This window comes from Heloderma suspectum, chromosome 2, assembly GCF_057233095.1.
Source record: "Heloderma suspectum isolate Gila_16-S chromosome 2, 16-S_ref, whole genome shotgun sequence".
Lineage (NCBI taxonomy): Eukaryota > Metazoa > Chordata > Lepidosauria > Squamata > Helodermatidae > Heloderma > Heloderma suspectum.
The window spans coordinates 264,892,328-264,914,733 of NC_139459.1; the positions used below are offsets into that span (position 1 = coordinate 264,892,328).

At 42.7% G+C, this 22,406-nt stretch overlaps 1 protein-coding gene across 2 annotated transcripts in view; it reads right to left on the reverse strand.

Annotated features, from left to right (window-relative positions):
- ADAMTS2 (ADAM metallopeptidase with thrombospondin type 1 motif 2) overlaps window positions 1–22,406 on the reverse strand; it is a 377,073-nt gene that overhangs the window by 79,880 nt on the left and 274,787 nt on the right. For both annotated transcript variants that reach the window (XM_084839080.1, XM_084839081.1), the window contains exon 5: window positions 15,068–15,151. In XM_084839080.1, the coding sequence (XP_084695206.1) occupies window positions 15,068–15,151 (84 nt within the window). The remainder of the gene's footprint in view (window positions 1–15,067; window positions 15,152–22,406) is intronic.

A 22,406-nucleotide genomic window follows, 5' to 3' on the forward strand; every position in this document is an offset into this window, starting at 1 on the left:
GTGAAAGAGGACAGTGCAAAAGCTGGTTTGAAACTCAACATTAAAAAACTGAAGATCATGGCATCTGGCCCCATCACTTCCTGGCATATAGAAGGGGAAGAAATGGAAGCAGTGACAGATTTTATTTTCCTGGGCTCCAAGATCACTGCAGACGGTGACTGTAGCCATGAAATTAAAAGACGCTTGCTCCTCGGGAGGAAAGCTATGGCAAACCTAGACAGCATAGTAAGAAGCAGAGACATCACCTTGCCGACAAAGGTCTGTATAATCAAAGCTATGGTTTTCCCAGTAGTAACGTATGGCTGTGAGAGCTGGACTATAAGGAAGGCTGAGCGCCAAAGAATTGATGCTTTCGAACTGTGGTGCTGGAGAAGACTCTTATGAGTCCCCTGGACTGCAAGGAGGTCAAATCAGTCAATCCTAAAGGAAATCAACCCTGAGTGCTCATTGGAAGGACAGATCCTGAAACTGAAGCTCAAATATTTTGGCCACCTAATGCAAAGGGAAAAGTCACTGGAAAAGACCCTGATGCTGGGAAAGATTGAAGGCAAAAGGAGAAGGGGACAGCAGAGGATGAGATGGCTAGATAGCATCACCGATGCAACGAATATGAACTTGAGCATGCTCTGGGAGAGAGCAGAGGACAGGGCCTGGCGTGCTATGGTCCATGGGGTCATGAAGAGTCGGACATGACTTAACAACAGAACAACAACAACCACAGAGGCCCAATCTCCAGTTGCCACCCACCTTACCTCTGAAGGCAATGGTGACATCTGGACCAGGACTGCTAATGCAGATTGGAGAGCGGTCAGTAGGCAACCAAAAGCATCAAGCCTATTTTTTTTTCTACAAAGTTTCCTTTACTTTTGTTTACTCTTTTGATATCTCCAAAACATGTCTATTCTACATGGATGTAGATCTGAAGACCATTAGCAAAATGATGCTGACAGCAGATGCTTTACAGAGGAACCATGACCCTGAAACTGTAGAGGCACTCCTTAGGGGATAAAAGGGTTAATAGCCCATATGTGGTGTCAAAGGCAAATCATTTGGGTCAAACAGAATGCACCATGTAGTGTCCAGCTCTAACGTTTGCTTCTTAACAAACACGCACCATATTCCCCAAAGAGCCTGCTTTGCTATAACTTATAAAAACGTACCCTGTGTGGGATGTTATAAAATGAATAATTGTAACATCTAGTATCTTCCAAAAGTTTTTAAAAATGTGAACTCTAGCCTTCTACTTGCAAAAATAATGTTACCAGGACAACAGTCTAATCATAACAAAGGCCACAACAACTATTTATATGTCAACACAGTGCGCTAAATCCCTGTCATTCTAGGATCTTATAATGTTAAAAAGAGAGTATGCCAAGAAAAAAAAGTTAAATATTTGGACATAAGAATGCAGCTGCCATTTTCAAAGGAAAACAGTATGGAGTATTTGAGATGGAACTCTCACAAAGAGCTGGAAGGACTTAACAGAGTAACACATAAAAGAAAAGCATCAGCAGAGGCATAGATCTTGGTGAATATGGAGGTTATGGCCATAAAACCCTTGACAAGACTAGAGAAATGAGAAATTCAAACATTAGCAGAATCCTATGCACGTTTATTTGGAAGTATATCCCTCTGTGTTCAATTATGCTTCCTCACAGGTAAGTGTGCACAGGATTACAGCCTATAACCAAAGCAATATGGTGGAATTTAATGTCCGTGATTTAAATCCACATGAGAACATGCTATGTTCAGATTTTATCTCCTTTGGAACCAGTGAGAAATTTGGCACCAGATGCTAACAGGAAGGACTACAATGCAAATGACTCATGATATTTAGATACAAGAATCTAAAAAGTAAAACCTAAAGCAAAAAGTCGGTACTACATTTTAAGGTGTATTTTATAACCATGCACTGTGGATGTCACTAACATAGGATGTTAAAAGATCAGAAATGAAGAGATCGTTTCTACAGAATAGGGTGTATACCACTATTTAGATTACTCAGACCCAACTTTAAAAAGAAATGGAATCTACTCAGGAGTTACTGTTTGGCAAAGGCTATGCTTCATGAAATGACAATCAATTAACAGAAGACAGATAGTGACTATCTGAAATTATGTTTTTGCTCTTCCTAATGAAGAACAATGATATATTAATGAAATAGCATTTTGAATATTTGCACATAAGATATGCACACTTCGGATGTTTTCATGGATGGGGAGAAAAGGGGCGAGATGATTCACATGAAACATGGTCTGATTTTTTTTTAATCCAGTGCTAGAAAAATTAGTAAAGGCTACACACTGAGAAAAGTTGAAAGTTGCTGAAAATTTGCAATGGGCGCCCCCTGACTTTCACGCACACGTCTACTCTCATTGCTGCAAGCTTGACATCAGGGAGGCAAGATCAAAATTTCAAATGTAAGGTGTCTAATAAGTCAAAGCGGAATGCACCAAAACTGATAAGCCGAGTCACAGGTTTGTTTTGGAATCTGTAGCCTTGCCAGATACTTTGATTCAAGGCAGAAGATATCCATTCAGAACAACTATGCACTCTACAGACGGAGGAAAACCAGTTTAGCTTATGGGCTGCGATGGCACATTGATGTTCAGGTGACAACAAACATTTAAGTAATGACTATGAAGGTGCCCCAACTTTGGAATGCCCTCCCCAAAGAGAGGTGCCAACATTACAGTTTGCAGCTGGAGATTGTGAGGTGGCTGGGTGTGGAGCAGAGCAGAGCCTGTGATTGGAACAGCTCCGGGAAGAGGCTCATACAAACAGACCCCCTGGGAGCAGCCCAGAAAGAATGACTGAGCAGAGAGAGGCTGACGGAAAACATCTGGTCCCCTACTCCATCTAGTTGCCAGCAAGAGTGCTTATTTGTCTTGCAGCTTTCTGCTAGATTACTTGCAGATAGAGGCTGGGGGGTGGCTGGACAAGGAGCAGAGCCTCACTTATTACTGGAACAACTTTGGGAAGAGGCTCATAAGAACTGGCCCAGCTGTGGGTGGCGGGAGCAACACCAAAAGGGTGACACATTTTTAGGTCACCACCTCAGGGAGGCAGAGAGGCACCCCCTATTGGCGGGGGATTGGAATGTTGGCCAGGTTCTGTGTGAGAGTCAGGGCTATGACCCTGTCCTAGGCTAAGAGCCTGGGTGGGGGTAGGTGTGGTGCATGGCGTCTTCCTAACTGCAAGTCAGGGGGAAGAGTATAGTTGATAAGTTAACTTTTTCTGACCAGTAGGGGTTAGGATGTGCTCACCTTTATTGGGCCTTGTTATTTTATTGGTCCTAATTTACCATCATTGGCCCTTATTATTGTATCTTAGACAGTATGGTTTACATCTATTGGCTGGCCAAGTTTGCTGGTGAAAACAAAAGCGAATTGCAAAGAGCTCCAAAAAGAGCTCTCCAGACTGTGGGAATGGGCATTCAAATGGCAAATATGGTTCAGTGTATGCAACTGTAAAGCGATGGACATTAGGGCAAAAATCCCAACTTCACATATATGCTGATGGAAGATAAGCTGGTGGTGAATGACCAGGGAAGAGATCTTGGAGTTGTGGTGGAGAGCTCACTGAAAAGGTTCTGTTGTTGACATACAAAGCTTTAAGTAACTCAGGACTTTTCAGTAATGGCAGCCGCCCTCTGGAACACCCTCCCTTCTGTGGTTTGGGAGCAGGAAATGTGGTTCTGTTTTACTGTTTTATTTTTTCTTGTAAGCTGTAACTATTTATTGTTATGTTGTATTATAGATGTACTTTAACTGTAGTTTAGCATTTTGCATGTAAACCACTTAGAGATTTAATTATATTAAGCAGTATATGAGCTAGGAAGCTAGAGTATTACAAATAAATAAAATGCAATATTTCCAGTACCAGGTTAAGACTTTTCTATTTGACCTGGCATTTTAAAGGGTCATGTTGTCTCAGTCTGCCTGTAATTTTTATATTCTTTTACTGTCTTTTAGTTTGTAATTATTATGCAGGATATTGTTTTATTGTATTTGTCTTCTATTTAACTAATTTTTACATCTATTGTATACCTCCCTGGAATCCAATGGATATGATTTAGATATATTTTAAGTAAATACAAATATATTCATTATATCAGGTGGTATAAAAAGATGTTCCTTGGCTAGGTAATATATGTTACCCCAGTCAGCTTTATGAACATTTATGTTCAGGTGTGCCTTTAAACATCAAAACACATTTACAGCACAAATCTAAGCATATTTACTACGAAGGAAATCCCAATGTGTCCAAAGGGATTTACTTCTAATAAGTGAGTTAATGATTGTAACCATCATCTGATCCAGGGCTCTGCAGGCACTCAAGACACTTACAGAGATCCTAGCTAGCAAGGGCTTCCCCACTCCCTGCAATGTTAGTGGTAACTCCATATGCACCTTGTTGACGCATATGTGGCACTGACAAAAGGGAAACACTTGCATGTGCAGGAGCATCATTTGTACATTGGAACGCCTCCTACATATAGAAGGAGCTCTAGATCAGGTCAATTATCTATGAGGACTGTGCTTCCCGTATATCTGCTTCCAGCTATTTAGCAAAGACATACAAATCAGAGGGATGTGTTTAAATAACCCTAAAACAAAAAGTTATCAATGGCTCTTAAGTGGTCAGAAAACACATTGCCTTGTTAAGTGTGACCGAAAACATTAGAATCTGGGATACTAGATATGAACAGCAGAGACTAAATTGTTCTAGCATTCTTTCTGTGCTGTTACTCTCTTTCCCTAAAGCATCTGGAACCAATTACTATCAGGAGAAAGATTCCAGATACAAGGAAAACATTGGTCTGAGTCACTATCACTGTTCCCAAAAAAACATTCGTTCAAAAATATAACATACACAAATCTTGACTGATTACTGAAATCCCATCATCAGCAATTCCCTGATCCTGATCCTTGGACTTCTTACAATTACTAGGAAGTTTTCTTACAGCAGGCACCCTGTACTCATCATACGGATGAAAGGGACTGGGAGGTGGAGTAAATCGGAGAGCAAGGGTGTAGGAGATACTCCATGAGAAGACTCGAGCACTTTGGGAATGTAGGGAGCTGCCTTCCACCAGGACAGGCTATTTCTCCATCTAGGTTAGTGCTGCCTCCTTGGACTGGTAGCTGTTCTCCAGGGGCCTCAGGCAGATGTCATTCCCACCACCTTCTGCCTGATCCTTTAACTAGAGAGGCCAGGGACTGAACCAGGGACCTCTCTTCATGCAAAGCACATGCTCTACCACTGACCAAAGGGATCCAGGAGTAGGGATGGATAAGAATTTCGGTTTTGTTCACAAAACATGCAAATGTGCCCTGTTTGAAGTCCTGATGGTAAGCATGAGCACGTGTCTGCCAAATCTGTTAGCAAATTGCTGGACATGTGGTAGCATTTGATTTTTACAACTTTCCCAGTTCAATTTTGCACAAATGTCCTAATTTGTGCAAATTTCCCTCTGCAGACTGAAAGCCCGCTTTAGTCTATGGAGGAAAGTTGAGCAAAGTAAGAAATTTGGGGAAATCTGGGGAAATTTCACATTCGATCATTGCTTGATTTGCACAATTTTCGCATTTGTGCAGAGTGAGCAGCAATTGCAAACATGAACAGGAAGCGGGCACTACGTGAGTGGTGAGACAATGTTTGGAAGATCGTAGCAATCTGGAACATCGCTCGTTCACCCATCCCTATTAAGACGACAGTATTTTAAATAGCAGTCTGTTGTTCTTTCATTGAAGCATGAAGTGGGGTTCATAAATCCTGGATGAGTAGAAGTAGTGTATGTTGTTAGGTTCTATTACTCCCAGGAATGCCCAGGTGGTACAGTTGGTGGGGGTGAACTGAAAAAAAGTTTGCCAATAGGGATTCTGTTTGATTGACAGCCAAAGCCTTTGGCGTAAGTGAGAAAATGTGGTCCTTCCTGAGTTCTTACCCATCAGCTCTCTCTCTCCGACAAGCCAACAGGCAACAATGGCAAGGAGGAGCAGACCAGCTGGTAAGAATGGCAGCAAAGAGAAGGAAGCTCCAGATGCAACCATGGAACCTAACAACATATGCTGTGGTTGGCATCTGTGCAAGGAGAATGCTGGGTTAGACAGGACTTTGCTCTGATCCAGCACAGCTCTTCTTATGTTCTGATGCTAATGCCCCCTCTCTTATCTTTACATTCTTTGGGTCAGAGCCATAAGATAAGGCCCCATTTCTGAGCTTGCTTGAAATAACGCTGTAGGCAGGCGAGCACATTCATTTTAAGAGAGCTGCCATGTAGCCATTTTTTGCTTGAAAATGATGTCCTTGATTCCCCGTGTTGGTGTACATCCAGTGGGGCACTATGTTGCATTTATTTCACCTTATAAACTGGGTATAACCTAAGTACATTTTTTATTATAGCAAATGTCTTTTTTTTCTTATGAAAGTTGTGTCCTTGTTTAGAAGTCTGGGAAATTACATTCAGGCACAATGAGATTCCTTGATATGAAACATTAAATGTGACACCAAAGGGCATTCATAAAGCTGCATATTAGAAACTCAATGCAAGTGAACCTAAACCTTCAGTGGGAAATTCTTGGATGCTGCTTTGTACATCCAGGAAAATCTTGATATAACAAAGATACTGATGGTAGGTGGGCCCATCAACTTGGGAGTAGGTAGGTGGCTTGCCCTACTGTTCACCTGTTAAAGCAGGTTTGCAGCCCAGGAATGCTCCTGGACCAGGGACTGCTGCTGGATTTACAGGTGGCGGCTATGGTCTTTTCCTAGTGATGCTTGGTGCACCAATGGCAGCATCTCCTGGAAGACAAGCTCTTCGCCTCTGCCATATATTTATGCCTCTAGATTAGATTACTGTGGTATGCTCTGTATGGGTCTGCCTTTGAAGGCTATCACAAAGCTTCAAATGGGTCAGGCAGTTAATAAAAACTGACTAAAGGGATCATATTATAGCAACCTTAAAGGAGCTGCATTGCTTTCCAGCCGGTTTGTTGGCACAATCAAAGAGCCAGTGTACTGGGCGTTAACCTTTGGTTATTTGAAGGAACACCCCCGCCCCTCTATTTTCTTCATCTCAACAACCTTGGATCTGAAAAGGCTTTGTCAAGGTTCTTGGCACCAACCAAGGTACAATGGGTAATGAACAAGACAAGAGCTTTTGCACCTCCCTGCCAAAGAGAGTCCTTTCCTCCCAAACCATTGCCATCATCTCAAATAAATCCTGCTTAGAAGGGCTTCGGTTGGGTTGGGTTGATCTGATGCTAAGATTGTAATCATTATGAATATTTGCTTTTACAGCACTCTGTATTTATTGCTTTTAATTGTCAGTCTAATGTTGTTCTGGTGTTGTTGTTTTTTAACTTGGTGGTAAAAAGAAAAAAAATAATGAGGTGGACACATTTTTGATAACAGAGAGTTTGACTGAACTGAGTTGCAACAAAATGTTGCATGGTGCAGCACTCCTATTCAGGGTTCCAGCCAGCCATGTCCCTCCTTTTCAAGATGCTCCATTCCATTCCTCCCCTGCCCATTTTAAGTCCCCCTCCCAATTCAATCAGCATTCAACACCCACTGAACAAGATTAGTCCTCACTGGGCTTTTTTGTGTCTTGTGTTTTGTGTTTCTCCTCCTAAAGTTTTTTTCCTAAAGATTTTTTGGACTTCTGCAAACATCAGGTTTCCTCAAGCTCGCTGACACTTCCCTCTTGTGCATGGATAATGCTGTTTTGGCTATATAAGGATCCACACTTAGAGAATGATTAATATTAATTATATATTATATATTAGGGATGTATGGATTCCCCACCGTCCGTTCCGTTGGGGAATCCGTGGGGCGGGGGGAGGTGATCCGTTCCGCCCCCTGGAATCCGCAGGATTCCGCAGAGCCGAGGGCTGTCCCGTTCCGCCGTCCGCATGCCCCAGATTCCCCCATTTTTTTCCCGGCTCCCCGAACTTACGTAAAGAATTCTGTAAGTACTGCTGAAAAATCCTTTTCGCGTACCCACCGTTGGTCTCTGTAAGCTTATTTATTTTCATAAAAAGGGTAAAGCCCTTCACGGGAATTTCCCATGTAACTTCCAGTCACCTGATCTCACCAGACCTGTCCTGACCTCACCTCACCTCACTTGACCTGACCTGACCTCACCGGACCAGTCCTGACCTGACCTGACCTCACCTCCACAGACAATAAAGAGAAAAGATGGAGAATTTCCATGGACTTCAAGACTCAGCCCCAGCGAAAGAAAGCCTCAGGTCACAGGGAAAATGCCTCGTAAAAAGGGTAAAGCCATTCGCATTCTTCTTCCCCCATTTCTGATTTATGGATTTCTTTTCATAATTATTTTCATAAAATCCGCCATTCGGCAGACCAAAAAAAAAGGGTCCGCGTGAGCTCCGGTCTGGGTCAACCGGGCCGCCCCTTTCTGAGGAGGATTCTGTGGACCGGATTTGTCAGAATTCGATCCCATTTGAAATTCGGGCGGAATTCTCTGACATCCCTATTATATATTAACATATAGGATTGGTCAGTGCTAACAGTGATGATTGGCTAGTTTCAGAAAGCAAGTGAAGCATTTTGGATGTCTTTGTTTTCTCTTGAAATGAGGTCTTTCAAAACACATCCATTAGATGGTGCTCCAGCTGTAACTTCCGACAGTTCTTTCCATGTAGAATACATGGAAATGTATGGGGGATGAAATGCTTATCTTGTTAAATCTCAGAATTGATGTTGTTTAATATAATTGATAGTCAAATTTAAGAGCAGCATAGCACCCACATTTGAGGTGCTCTAAAATGTGCTCCTTTGCCCTAAAAATTACTATTAGAACTAATCCTTTTCAAAATATTTTCCTCAAAATTGTTTACTTAGATTAGATTATTTCCCTTTGTCATATGAACTAGGCAAGTTGTTATGAAAAGAAAAGAAAAACAAGCACAGGGTACCCATGGTAACAGAACCATTTGCACCATCACCACCACTGACAACAAACAACCAGCAAACTGAAGTTTTGTGTTTAAAGGATCGTGAGCATTATTTCATGACAATGTTTTATTAGGTTTTCCTTTGAATATTACTATATATATCAGAAATGCTGTATCCAGAATAAAATATTCACTGATGCTGCATTTGACAAGGAATGTAATTACAGGGCTTGGGGGGAACATGGCATTCTGTCAATCTCATAACAAATGAAAGTGATCTATCATTCAGAATGGTCGTGGAGAAAGGAATGCACACACACTATAGCTACGCTTCCCCTCTGCAGTATGCACTGAATTCCAATTCTGCTTCCAAATTCAATCCAAGGTGCTGAGTTCAATCAAGAAAACTATGCCATGCCTTGAAATGGGCTCTGGAACCTCTCTCTTCCCATGTGCTCATGGGAATCATGACCAGCTGCAGTGTTCTTTCCTAACAGCTGGAAAATCCCAGCTTTCAGTTCTGCTTGGAAATGGATCTAGAGAGTGGCTGGAAGATGGCCAGGAAGAATGTTGTGGAGAAGGATTCCACTAGAGATCTGGTGAAGGCAAAGTGAGGTGGCCACCTCAGGCCACAGATCCGGAATTTCAGGAAAGGGCAGCAAGTTGCCAATTATTTTTGATTTGTTGTTATTGAATTTTTACTGCCAGGGATGGAGAGAACTGCTTGCAAGATTTTCTGTCTCATGTGCCAAAATAACTTGGCTGGCTTTGGGTACTATCCACCTTGAATTGCGTGGGTGGCACTATTTGCTGCTCCACCTCAGGCAGCAAGACCCTGAGTGAAGGTGTCGTGTGGTATGACTGAGAGAGAACAGGCAGGCACATGTTGAAAACAGGTCCAGAAACAAGAGGATGTGGATAATGCAAATGGAAGGCATAAAGCTGAAGATAGAGGTGCTGAGTGATGGATCCATTTATTTATTTATTTATTTATTACATTTATATTCCACCTTTCTTCTATCATGGAACTAAAGGTGGCTACATGTGGCTGGTGGTCTCCCCTCCAAGTGCTGACCAGACCCAGACCTGCTTAGCTTCAGCAAGGTGGCTGCCTCATATGCCTTCAGACCATGCCCTGGGACCTTGTTGACTGTTTGGCATTTAACTAGGGATGTCCGTCACTGGGTAATATGGTTCTTTTTTTTACTTGATGGAGTTCTGTGGTGTGCATGACTTTGCGCCTGTGAGCCAAGTGATGGGTTGCTCCCAAACTCCAGGAAATTTGCTCATTTTAAAGGTTCCGCAATTTGCACAAATTTCTGTGCAAATTATGGCAGAATTTGGCCGTAATTCGCACAAATTGCTCAGAAAGGTTTGCAAATTGCAGAACCTCCTCTCCTCCCAAATGTGCAAAATTCCCAGAAAATGTGCACACTGGCCCGACTTGCTGCAGATTGACTTGGGCACTGCAGTGGAAACTGAAACAAAGTCCATGGGGCTGAACCTAGGAAAACTCATCAAACTCCACCCCCCGAAATGGATTTCTCTGACATCCCTGTTTTACTTTCTTTCCAACCACACTAGTTCCTACTATATGAAAACGTCCTTACAAAAAGTATTGGAGGATGGTGCAGGGAGAGGGTGATGCTGAATCATAGCAAAACACTGCTTTCCAGCACAATTGGCTCAGCTATTTTCTTTCTGTCCAAAATCCATCATAACACATTTGTTTGAAGCAGTGAACTTGTGGGGCGGGGACGAGAACAAACGATTCAAATCTGCATTAAATATAACTTTATGAAAACTTACAGCTGCCTTCCATGTACAGTCTTAAGGAGAAAATTGTCTCTTGGCATTTGGTTTGTCTCTGTTTGGGGTAATATACAACTATGTACATTGTACATTATGAAAGGGATTTTTTAAAAAATTGACAAGACTACAGTCAAGAATGTCTAGGGGATTAATGGAAATGGAAACCAAGCTCTTGCCATTATCTGTGACCTTGAAGGCACCACCTAAGCTGTCATTCTAAGCTGAAGCCAACGTGGCTACTCCAGAAATTAAATACTAGAGCAGGATTAGCCAACCTCTGTTATCCTAGGAAGTCATTTGACCTCCTGACATTGGTCCAAGGACCCAAAAATGTATTTTGCTACTTCACAGGCAGGGAAAACTCTACAATAAAGTCTGTATTGCCTTGCAGTAATGGACTCAAAATTTGGAACACGTGCATGTCAGAGAAAAAATTTTAAAAGGGAAGAGCCCTCCTGAACTGTATTTGTGGTATTGTAGTAGGTGAACTGCATGCTGCAGCAGCCTTAAAAGAAAGGGAGAAAGAGGATGTGGAAGGTGAACTTTGGGGTATTTGAAGTGTGGCTGTGTTGGTTTAGCTTGGAGTGGTGCATAAACGGCCTCTTGAAATACTCCACCCTATTTGTTGGCAGAGGAATTGGGGGAGAATTTCACCAAATTTCTCCAGGGGAAAAAGAAATTGTCCAGTAGTTTCTCATAGGTAGGGCTCATGATTGGCAGGGGTCTTAGCACAGCTTCTTTCTTTTTTTCCCATAAGGTTTTTTTGAGCTGCCACTGCAAGTGGCAACAGCATCAACTGTGCTGGCAGGCTAGCCCCCATTTTACATCCTCCACAACGCAGGTGTGAAGGGCAGTGTTATGTCTAACTCCACGGAACAGGTGGAGCTAGCGCTGTGCCAAAATCTGTACTCCAATTTCCTGAATGTCTCCCCCTAGCCAAAAATGGCTTCCATTTTTCTGCCTCAATCTCAGGGTATTTTATAACTTACTTTGAATTTATTTTGGTGGTGTTTTTGAATTTACCTAACGACTGCAAGGTGGCCAAGGGTGCTGTGTGTGCTGTATCTTTCTATTATACGTCTCTCCATTGTTCTGCCAGCTCCCAGGCTGCCTGCACTTCCTGATCTGAAAAAGCCCTACGGGAGGAATTACCTCATGATGTCCTCCCCTGGGCTTTAACTGAAGTGCAGGAGGCTAAGGAGGCTACTGGCTGCCAGAGAGATGATTGTATAATGAAAGACACGACGCTCACACACACTCCTCAGCCACCTCATAAGTAAGATAAGCACGAGAATCTCAAACCCAACCCATGAGAATTTCTCCGAAATGTTCTTCTTCTTTGAATTCCTTTTTGAATGCAATTTCTTTTCTATCAAATTAAATGAGAATAGTAAAAAAAAAGTCGAAGACATTTTTGGCAGCAATAATTTATTTTCCGTTTTAGTATGTGTCTGGAATAAAGACGGTTCAAGTATTTATCTCTTATATTGTGGAATTGTTACAACTGTATTGTATAGGCCACCTGTAATCTTTGGCTGTTATTATGTACAAATTGGATTTATGTAATAGTGGCATTATTCAGTCAAGTAGTAAGCTTAGAAGTACCGATGAGAGAGAAATTCATTCAGTTTGCATTTTAATGTAAATATGCTAACCAAAACTCAGTCAACTTCAAAAATCTGCACTTCTCCAAATTTTAAACTAGAGGTCTCCAATAAAAATGTGTACAAAATGTGTATATTAGCAGAAACTGCACACATCATATGCATATTAATAAACTAACATGCATTATATTAGAAAAATTGCTTGTAAACAGTGTATATTTGGCAAAAAATTTCATACAACATCCATAAAAAACCTGTACAGTTTTTCAAGCAAACTTTTTAAAATAAAATATCTTAAAGTTTAGGTTGAACCAAACTTAAGACTGGAAAAATTCTCAATGCTCAGAAAAAAACTGAACTTAAGATTGGAAAAACAAGAAACTGAGAAATTAATTTGATTTGTCTATCCCTACTTGGAATAGCTTCCTTCATTTCAGCTTCAACTCATCAAATACCATCAAATACTTTCAAAATGCCATTGACAACTTGGGGTGCTCCATCTTTTGGTAAAAATTTTGTTTGGTCAATTTTCTTAATTATTGAAATTTCAAGGAACTATGTTTAAAAAAAATACTGGCTTGAATTTACTTATGTGCTTATTTTACAGTGCTGGGTAATATTACAAACTAACATGGTGGAGAGACTGTGTTGCATTAAGGAATACCCTAACTACTGAGAAAGTAGTTGTTATGCAACATATGGGACTGTCCATCTCATCCTCAACAGCACATGACCAGGGATTTGTGAACAAGCAAAACTTGAGCTTGTTGAGTTTCTCTGAATTTCACTTTCAACCTTGTTCCAACTCATGTCCATATCTGATTGTGAGCTTTGCTTTTTTTTCTTTTTGCATGAACATTTGTGCATATTTTCATGCACATTTCCCCAATGTACACTCCTATTGTGTGCATTTTTAAGATCTACACATCTTTCTCCTATTGCATGTTTTCATAAGTGTGCATTTTTCACACGTATTTTTCAAATACAGATTTTTCAAACACTTTTTGTTGTTTTTCTGTGAATCGCATCACAAGCTTGAAGTACAGACTTCAACTGCAGATTGTGTTTGGGTTCATGTTCGGTTCTGGGAGATGTGAACTGGGTAAATTCTGGTCAAAACAAAATGAAACTAATTTCTCATTCGTCCTTACACATGACATATGGTATGCAATAATCTTCATTAAAACCTCAAAATAAGGTAAAAGGCCATTCAAAACTTACTTCATTCGGGAAGAAAAGTAGCCAGACCCTAATACATATTCTGTCAGCTCCTTGGATATATCTACTGTGACTATTACTGGTGATCATGTATTAGTGGCATAAATCTTATTTTACTGATATTTTCCTTCCCATCCCCCATCAGAAAGAGATTGAGATCAATATCTGTGGAATTTGAGCTGATCAAGATTAGGGGTGCTACAATACTCTGCCAGGTTCAATTTGAGAAATGAATGTTATAGTTTTGCTGGTATGGATAATTATCTCAAGCCCACCTTCTATTAAAGGGGAGTGGGAGTGCTCCTTTAGTTAAAGCAAGTAGCAAAAACGTTTCTACAACTATAAGCATCACAATTCTATTCTTTATACAAATGATACCTGTTGAGCTAGTATGTTGAAACCTGGCATCCATGATGAACTTGATGAGATCTATAAATGTGCCAAATTTCAAAGTGATCCAATAATATTGCCACAAGGTACAGCAAGTTTAAAAACTGATACATCTACTGTTCTTGCTCCAATTTTTAAATAGGCATTTCATATGTTTCTTTCCGATTCTGATGAAAACCACTGATGTACTTTATTCAGACGTGTTGAGGAAGACAATCCTTCATTGGTTTGGTGAAAGTTTAAGCAACAGTTCAAAAGTTAGTAAGTTTTTTCTACTCCATTAATGCCTATGGTTGCAACAGCTGGCAGTTATGTTGTGCAAGCTCAGTTTTATGTTGAAGCTAAAATGCTACCACTATTCCAGTGTTTGCAGAACAATCCACCTAGTGTATTCTATGTTCAATGCTGATTCCTCTGGTTAGGAATACTGTGCACTGTCAGGGGGCTTTAGCCCTTTGCCCCATGCTGTGGTCCCAAACCTGGCTGGGTCCCCCACGCTTGCCATTTACATTGCCAAAAAAGTGATCCAACAAAACAAATGGATCATATTTTGGCAATACAAATTACTTGATCTGGATCAAGACCACAGCATGGGGCACAGAGTTAATGCCCCCCTCCACCCTTCACACTAGAATCTAGATTGGATCCCCTGCATATAATTTAGACTAACGTGTAATTTGGGAAATTACCCAAAATTGGGCAGAAGAATCTTGTGCCGCTTATTTATTTATTTACTTACTTATTGCATTTATATACTGCCCAACAGCCAAGGCTCTCTGGGCAGTTCACAACAGTTCATGCATGATTCCCAGTTTCAGTAATTACCCCTCCCACTGCAGCACCATAAGCTACAGCCCACAATGTTCAGGAGGTCCCCCCACCTTCTGGAAAGGCTTTTGGGGGGGCACAGGGGGCTGTGGAGAAGAGAAAGATCTGTTGCATAAGCTGTCTTCTACCTGTGCAATACTGGATTTTACCCAATTACTTTGTTAACATAAACATGCTATTAAACACATTTATCAAAACAGTAGTATGGGCTGCAAAACAATTATGTATCACTATTTATAAAACCGAATTCTGGAGGGCCTTTGGGCACATTATTAACATTATACTTACTTTCCCATAGCTCAGCATGATGATTCTCACCAGGACAACATTAATTTGGGCACCCAAGGACTCATCGTGATAGATTTCATTAACCTACAAGAGGACAGAAAAACATTCATAATGATCCCCTATGGATAACATGATAACAGTTCCGATGAAGCCTAATACTCAAAAATTTAACAACCCTCCCACCCTAAACAATACCATATTCATGTAACAACTATACTGCAACACCATGTCAAATTAAAACCTGGCAGGGAAAATACTGACCATGCTGTGCTAAAACACTTTCATGCTACTGATACCTAACACCAAAACTGATACTTATTAGAAAGGCAAAAAAGAAAATGTTTAGTCAACATGCTTAGGTTATATTTTGTATTTAGTTATTGATCAAGGAGAATATCATTTTTAGTTAACTATTCAAATAGAAGGCAATATGGCAATAATAATATATATTATATGAACCTCATAAGAAATTTGAGATAATGATTGTAAAGTTTTTTGTGTTCTAAGAAGGGCTACATGCCACCCAGTTATATGATCTGCCTTTTGCAATATCAGAACTGAGAGCTCAGCCATTTACATGTGAAAAGTGAAAAGCAGACACTCAGCAATCTGTTGAAGCTCATAAGCTCCTTTGGACTATACATAAGGTGGGCACTGACTGATACATTGCCAAAAAGAGGAAATGTACCACCAAAAAGGAGGACAAAAATGATGGTGATTTGCAAAAAAATTTTCATATGCTAATTTAGATGCATAAATAGAAATTTAGAAATACTTGTTATAATTTAGGCAGAAGTACAGTACATCACATCATAGTGTGAAAGACTGTGACCAGGTGACCTGGGTGCCTGCATAGTCAGTCTGCTGACCAGATGCTAACTGTTGATGGTTCTTTATCTTCAAACCAGAATTAATCGAGGCAGCCCTTCAAATAGGGATGCCTTTGAGCAGAAGATAATCCTCTGGCAGCCCTTCAAACAGAAGACTGCCCTATGTACTAGAGGACACATGGCCACCCTACTTCTACAGCTGAATGTGTACAAGTAAACACAAGCAGATACCCTTTGCAGGTGTCCTACTCAACATGGAAAGATTTTTGTAAGATCCTGTATGCCTGGGGAGTTGAAGGCAGGGCTTAATTGCATAGTCCTTCCCCTGTACGCAGTTTTAGCCCACACATGTGCAGGCAAACACATGCACAGGACTAGGAGCAGATTTCATTCTCACGTAGAAGTGGTTAGGATTCTGCATGCCTCCATGCTTCTCTTTGGAATGGCTGTAGCCTAGGAATGATGGAGAATTCCGCCACAGATTTCAGTGAGGCCGAATGCACTGGCATTCGGCCCCCCGAAATCCGTGGCGGAACGGCTTGCCCCCCCAGTGGATTCCCCCCAGGACGAAGCCTACCTGGGGCGGATGTTCTGGATGGCGGCTGCGGCGGCAGCTGGTCTTTTGACCGGCTGCCGTGGCCGCCATTTGCATCCTGGTCTTTGCCGTGATAGGCTACGTAAGTATTTACGTAGCCTATTACGGCAAGCCAAGCAAAACAAAAACAAAAAACGGCGTACGCAAATGGTGGCAGCTACGGTGGTCGCCATTTGCATTCCCTATTTTTCTCCGTTTTAGCATTCCTTTCCCCCCCACTGTTTTAGCCTACGTAAATATTTACGTAAGCTGTTACAGCGGGAAAAAAAGGAACGTAAATAGCGCCCACTATGCTATTTGCGTTCCCCCTTTTTTTGCCGTAATAGCCTACATAAATATTTACGTAGGCTAAAATGGCAAAAAATAGGGAATGCAAATGGCGGCCACCGTAGCTGCCGCCATTTGTGTACGCTGGTTTTTTTTTGCCCAGCTGTGATAGGCTACGTAAATACTTACGTAGCCTATCACGGTGGCCTGGCTATCACGCAGCAGCCTGTCCGCGGCTGGAACTCCGGCTGTGGACGGCCCTGGATGGCTGCTCCGCAGAGCCACTGCGGAGCACAGCCGGCCAGGCAGGATTCCGGGGGGGAGGACTGGATCACCTCCCTCCCCGTCAAGGATTCCGGGGGGAGGGGCGGCACGCCTCCCCCCCACCGCAAATCAATTCCGCGAAAAGGTAAGTGACTTTCGTACATCCCTACTGTAGCCTTGCTTTCTGAAAAAGCTGAACATTCAAGGGAGGGAACTGGAATATCCCTGAAGAAAGCGAAGTCCACACATCTCCCTCTCCTGAGGCTACAGCCTTGAAAACACTATCTATCTATCTGTCTGTCTGTGTGTGTGTGTGTGTGTGTGTGTATGTATATGTATACACACACACACACACACACACACACATATATATATATATATATATATATATATATATATATGAATGATACTGTACGGACATTCAGATAGTAAGTATTAATCATAATAAACTGAGCCTGTATAGAGCTAATGGGCTTCTGGGCTTCTTAAATCTTAATGGTGTATGTGAAATAGAGGAAACGACTGTTAAAAAATCAGTTTTACTAGCACAGAAGCAACCGCACAGAAGCAACTGTTAGAAAAATGAAGGCGGGGAAGGTAACTTCTAAATGCTTCGACAAACCAAGCATTTGATAACAATTTCCAGAGGGGTAGGAAAATTAAAAGTGTCTTGTGGCACCTTAAAGACTAAGGATTTTATTATGGCATACGCATTCATGGACTAGACTGCACTTAGGACAAATGCATGAAGTGTTATCCTCACTTGCAGGGTTGGGGTGGAATTGTAAACAATGAGGTCAGAGGGAGATGAAATAAGAAAGTACAGTGACAATTCAATTAGAGCTTGAATGTATGCAAAATATGCCTGACCCTCCACACCAGCAGTGATAGGTGATAATACAACACAAATCAACTTAGCAATGCTGAGTTAAAAACATTGGATAAACACTTTGGACAAGTCCTTAAATACCTAGCATATTATGTCCCTGATATAAGGGTGTGCATATACAGAAGCGAGGACAGCATGCATGTAGTTCTTTTAGAAATAAGCTGTTGTGCCAATCAGCTTTTTGCAATGGAAGGGAGGATGAAAATTTTCCAAACAGCTGATAAATGTGATCATTGCTTTGTAAAGAGGGCTCTGTGCATGCAGCCCCAGCTGTTGCACCAGGGAGAGAAACCAACTGTTCCTCTTCCAGCTAGGAACATGCATGTGGAAGCTTGTTTCCACGTGCATACCCCCCCCCCCCGTGATGGATTGGGGCATATAAGTTTTATATAAACAGGCTTGTGGGGATGTGTCATAGATCCAACTTCACTGTAACTCTGAGTGGGCGTCATTCTCCATACAACACAAACGGCTGCAAAAGACCAGGCAAAGCTGCACAACACCACACCACACCACACCACACCACACCACACACACACACACACACACACACACAGTTAGCCCAGGCTCAGGAGAAGGGCTCAAATTAAGAGAGACAGGCACAGTGGTAAGCCAAAGGAATGCTGGAACATGTGCAACCAGAGTTCAGGGCATAAATCAAGAAATCAAATCAGCCCCTACAGGCAATAGAGCTGGAGAATCATTGCACAAGCCAGAACATAACATGGAGAGCAATGTGGTGGCTGTGTGGAAGTAAAAGAGGAGACAGCAACAGACAGCAACACCTCTAAAAAAGAGGTGGTAGCTTTTTTAAATGACATGTTTTTTATTATAAAATTTCAACAAAAGGAAAGAAAGGAAAGAAAAACATATAGCTACGTAGATGTCAATATATCAACTTGAATGCATACATATGATACACACAAGCGCACACACACACACGCGCACACACACACACAGATGACAAAACGCAGTTCTAAGAACTGTATATAAACGTCAACAAAAGCAAACCAAACATCCAAGTAAGTATTCATTTGCAGGTGTCATCTATACACCACCCATCCAAATGTTGAAAGCACTGTAAGGTCTTCAAGCCATTGCATTATTGGAAGTGGGTGCTTATCCTTCCAATGCTGTAATATCAGTCTTTGAGCCGTCAGAAGGGTGTGGAGAATCTATTTGCCCTGACCATGTGTTAACTTCCAGGGAGAAGGTAGATAATTTAAAAGAGAATGTACATCAGTCAATATTAAGGAGTGTTTCAATACAAACGTTATCCATATAATGATCTCCTCCCCCAAAGAGGCAATTACTGGGCATTGCCAAAACATATACTTAAAAGAAGCATTAGCTGTGTTTAGGGATGGCGGAGAATTTCTCCACGAATCTTCAGGAGGCCGAATGCCAATGCATTCGGCCCCCTGAAATTGGTGGGGAAATTCTCCGCCGGCCCCCCGCCCCCCCCGGGATAGGATTTACCGTGGCCAAATGTCCCTCTCGGGAGCGGGTCCCGGTGGCGGTTCGGCAGTGGTTCGTCGAGGCCGGTGGCGGTGGCTGGGCTCCCGACCGGCTGCCGCCACCGCCATTGCAAAAAAAAAAAGTAAAGTAAAAAAAACAACAAACACCCGTGATAGGCTACGTAAATCATCAAAAAAGTGTGTACGCAAATGGCGGCGGCCCATGGGCGCTGCCATTTGCGTTCCTTATTTTGGCATGTCTAGTCTACGTAAAGATTTACGTAGACTACGGCGAAAATAAGGGAACGCTATATGCGTTGCCCTTATTTTCGCCATAGTCTATATGTAGACTAGACGTGTCAAAATAAGGAACGCAAATGGCGGTCCCCATGGGAGCCGCCATTTGCGTACGCGCTTTCTTTCTTTTTTTCAAAGTCACCGATGATAGGCTAAGTGACGATTTACGTAGCCTATCACGGCTGACTTTGGAAATCTAGCCGTGATAGGCTACGTAAATCGTTACGTAGCCTATCACGGGTGTGTATGTTTTTTGTTTTTTTTTTACTTTTTTTTTCGCGGCCGGGTAGACGGGGCGCTCCTACCCGGCCTGAATTTCGCCGGCAAGGGATGGGGCGCCTCCCCCCCGGCCTGAATTTCATATAGGTTTTTGTGTGCATTTCTCCTAATACACAAACCTTTGTCTGTAATTTTGCACAACATATACACTTTGAACATTTTTTCAATAATATACATAGTTTTGTATGCACTTTCCCCTAACACACATTTTTATATGCATTTTTTATTGGAGAAGTCCATTGCAAAATTTGGAGAAGGATATCTGAGATTTGGTTCACAGATGGGTTCAAAAGTGTGAAATTCGGTAAGTTCACGAATTCTACCCTCAACCAACAGAGAGAGAGAGAATAGATGAAGTCCTTGGACAGCATCCTGGTCTTTGATAAAAGATATAAGGCTACTGTATGACTCCTTTAGAAATGTTAGCGATGTCTGGGTAGGAAAGAACAAGTTTATTCCCTGCTAGCCTGACCATTGCCATTTTATACCTTTATAACTTCATTTTTTTTGTCCAGTGTGCATTTTCCCCATTGGGCTTTCCCATGCTCTGCCACACATTTGCTATAAACATATGGGCCAAGCAGACAGGAAGGTACCATAGCTCAGTGGTAGAGCACATGTATTGTATGTAGGGATGGCGGAGAATTCTGCCACGGACTCTGGGGGGGGTGCGGATTCTTAGAATTTGCCCCCCCCAGAATCTGTGGTGGAACAGACCACCCCACCCCACCACCCCATGAAGTCCAACCTGGCCGGATCCTATCTGGCACTGCTGGGTCCGGGTCCGGCCAGGTCCATCTGCGGCCGGTCTTCGGACGTGAATGGCATCCTGCCTAGTGGACACCATTTGCATTCCTCCCCATTCCCGTGATAGGCTACGTAAGATTTATGTAGCCTATCACAGGAAGGGGAAGGGATTAGGGATGTCAGAGACTTTCTCCACGAATCTCGGGATTTTTTTTTTTTTAAAGTCAGCCGTGATAGGCTACGTAAACATTTATGTAGCCTATCACGGCTGACTGCAGGGACGCAAACAGCGGCAGCTATGGCCGCCGCCATTTGCGTCCCGGCAGGAGAAGGCAGGAGACGAAGTTTCGCGGCCGGAGGGACGGCGCCTCCTCCCTGGCTAGAATTTCGGCGGGGAGGGACGGGGCGCCTCCCCCCCGGCCAGAATTTCAGCAGGGAGGGATGGGGCGCCTCCTCCCTGGCCAGAATTTCGGCGGGGAGGGACGGGGCGCCTCCCCCCTGGCCAGAATTTCGGCAGGGAGGGACGGGGCGCCTCCCCCCCGGCCAGACTTTTGGGGGGGAGGGACGGGGCGCCTCCCCCCATCGCAAAGCAAGCTTCGGGATCAGGTAAGGGACTTTCGTCCATCCCTAGAAGGGATGCAAGTGGCATCCGCTAGGCTGGATGCCAGTTGCATCCGAAGACCGGCTGCGGCCAGAAGTCTGGCTGCAGCCGGGGAGGACTCTGGGGGGGGAGGACCGGATTGCCTCCCATCTTACAGACCCCCCAGTGGACTGCAGGTAAGGGGGTTTCGTACATCCCTAACTGCATGCAGAAAGTCCAAGATTTAATCCCTGGCAGCATCTCCAGTTAAAAGGAGCAGGTAGGAGCAGGTGATGGGAAGGACCTCTAACTGAGATGCTGCCAGTCAGAGTAGAGAGCACTGGACTAGATGGTCTGGCCTAGTATAAGGCAACTTCTCATGTTGCACGTTCACCGATAGAGCTACCTGTTGGAAGGCTGAGGGTGGGGAGGGGCCAGGAACGGCAGCTGTACACTGCGCAACAGAAATAATCTAGTAGAGATGTACAGATTTTGTAAAATCTATTCCATCTGCTTCTTGCAAATTGTCAGATGCCTTTTGTTCTGTCATCCACCCATTGATAGAAACAGATTTTCCCAATTTCCCAAATTTGCACAAATTCTCATTTGCACAAATTTGAAATGCAAGAAAACAAAGTGGCTGTCTGATGAGGCTTTACAAGTAGCTGAGGAAAGAAGGGAAGCGAAAAGCAAGGGAGAAAGGGGAAGATATATCCAACTGAATGCAGAGTTCCAGAGAATAGCAAGGAGAGACAAGAAGGACTTCTTCAATGAACAATGCAAAGAAATCGAGGAAAACAACAGAATGGGAAAGACTAGAGATCTTTTCAAGAAAACCGGAGATCTCAAGGGAACGTTTTGTGCAAAGACGAGCATGATAAAGGACAAAGAAGGCAGGGACCTAAGAGAAGCAGATGAGATCAAGAGGTGGAAAGAATACACAGAAGAACTATACAGGAAAATTCTTAATGTCCCTGATAACCATGATAGTGCAGTCACTGAACTTGAGCCGGACATCCTAGAGAGTGAAGTCAAGTGGACCTTAGGAAGCATTACTAACAACAAAGCTAGTGGAGATGACAGTATTCCAGCTGAGCTATTTAAGATGCTAAAAGATGATGCTGTTAAAGTGCT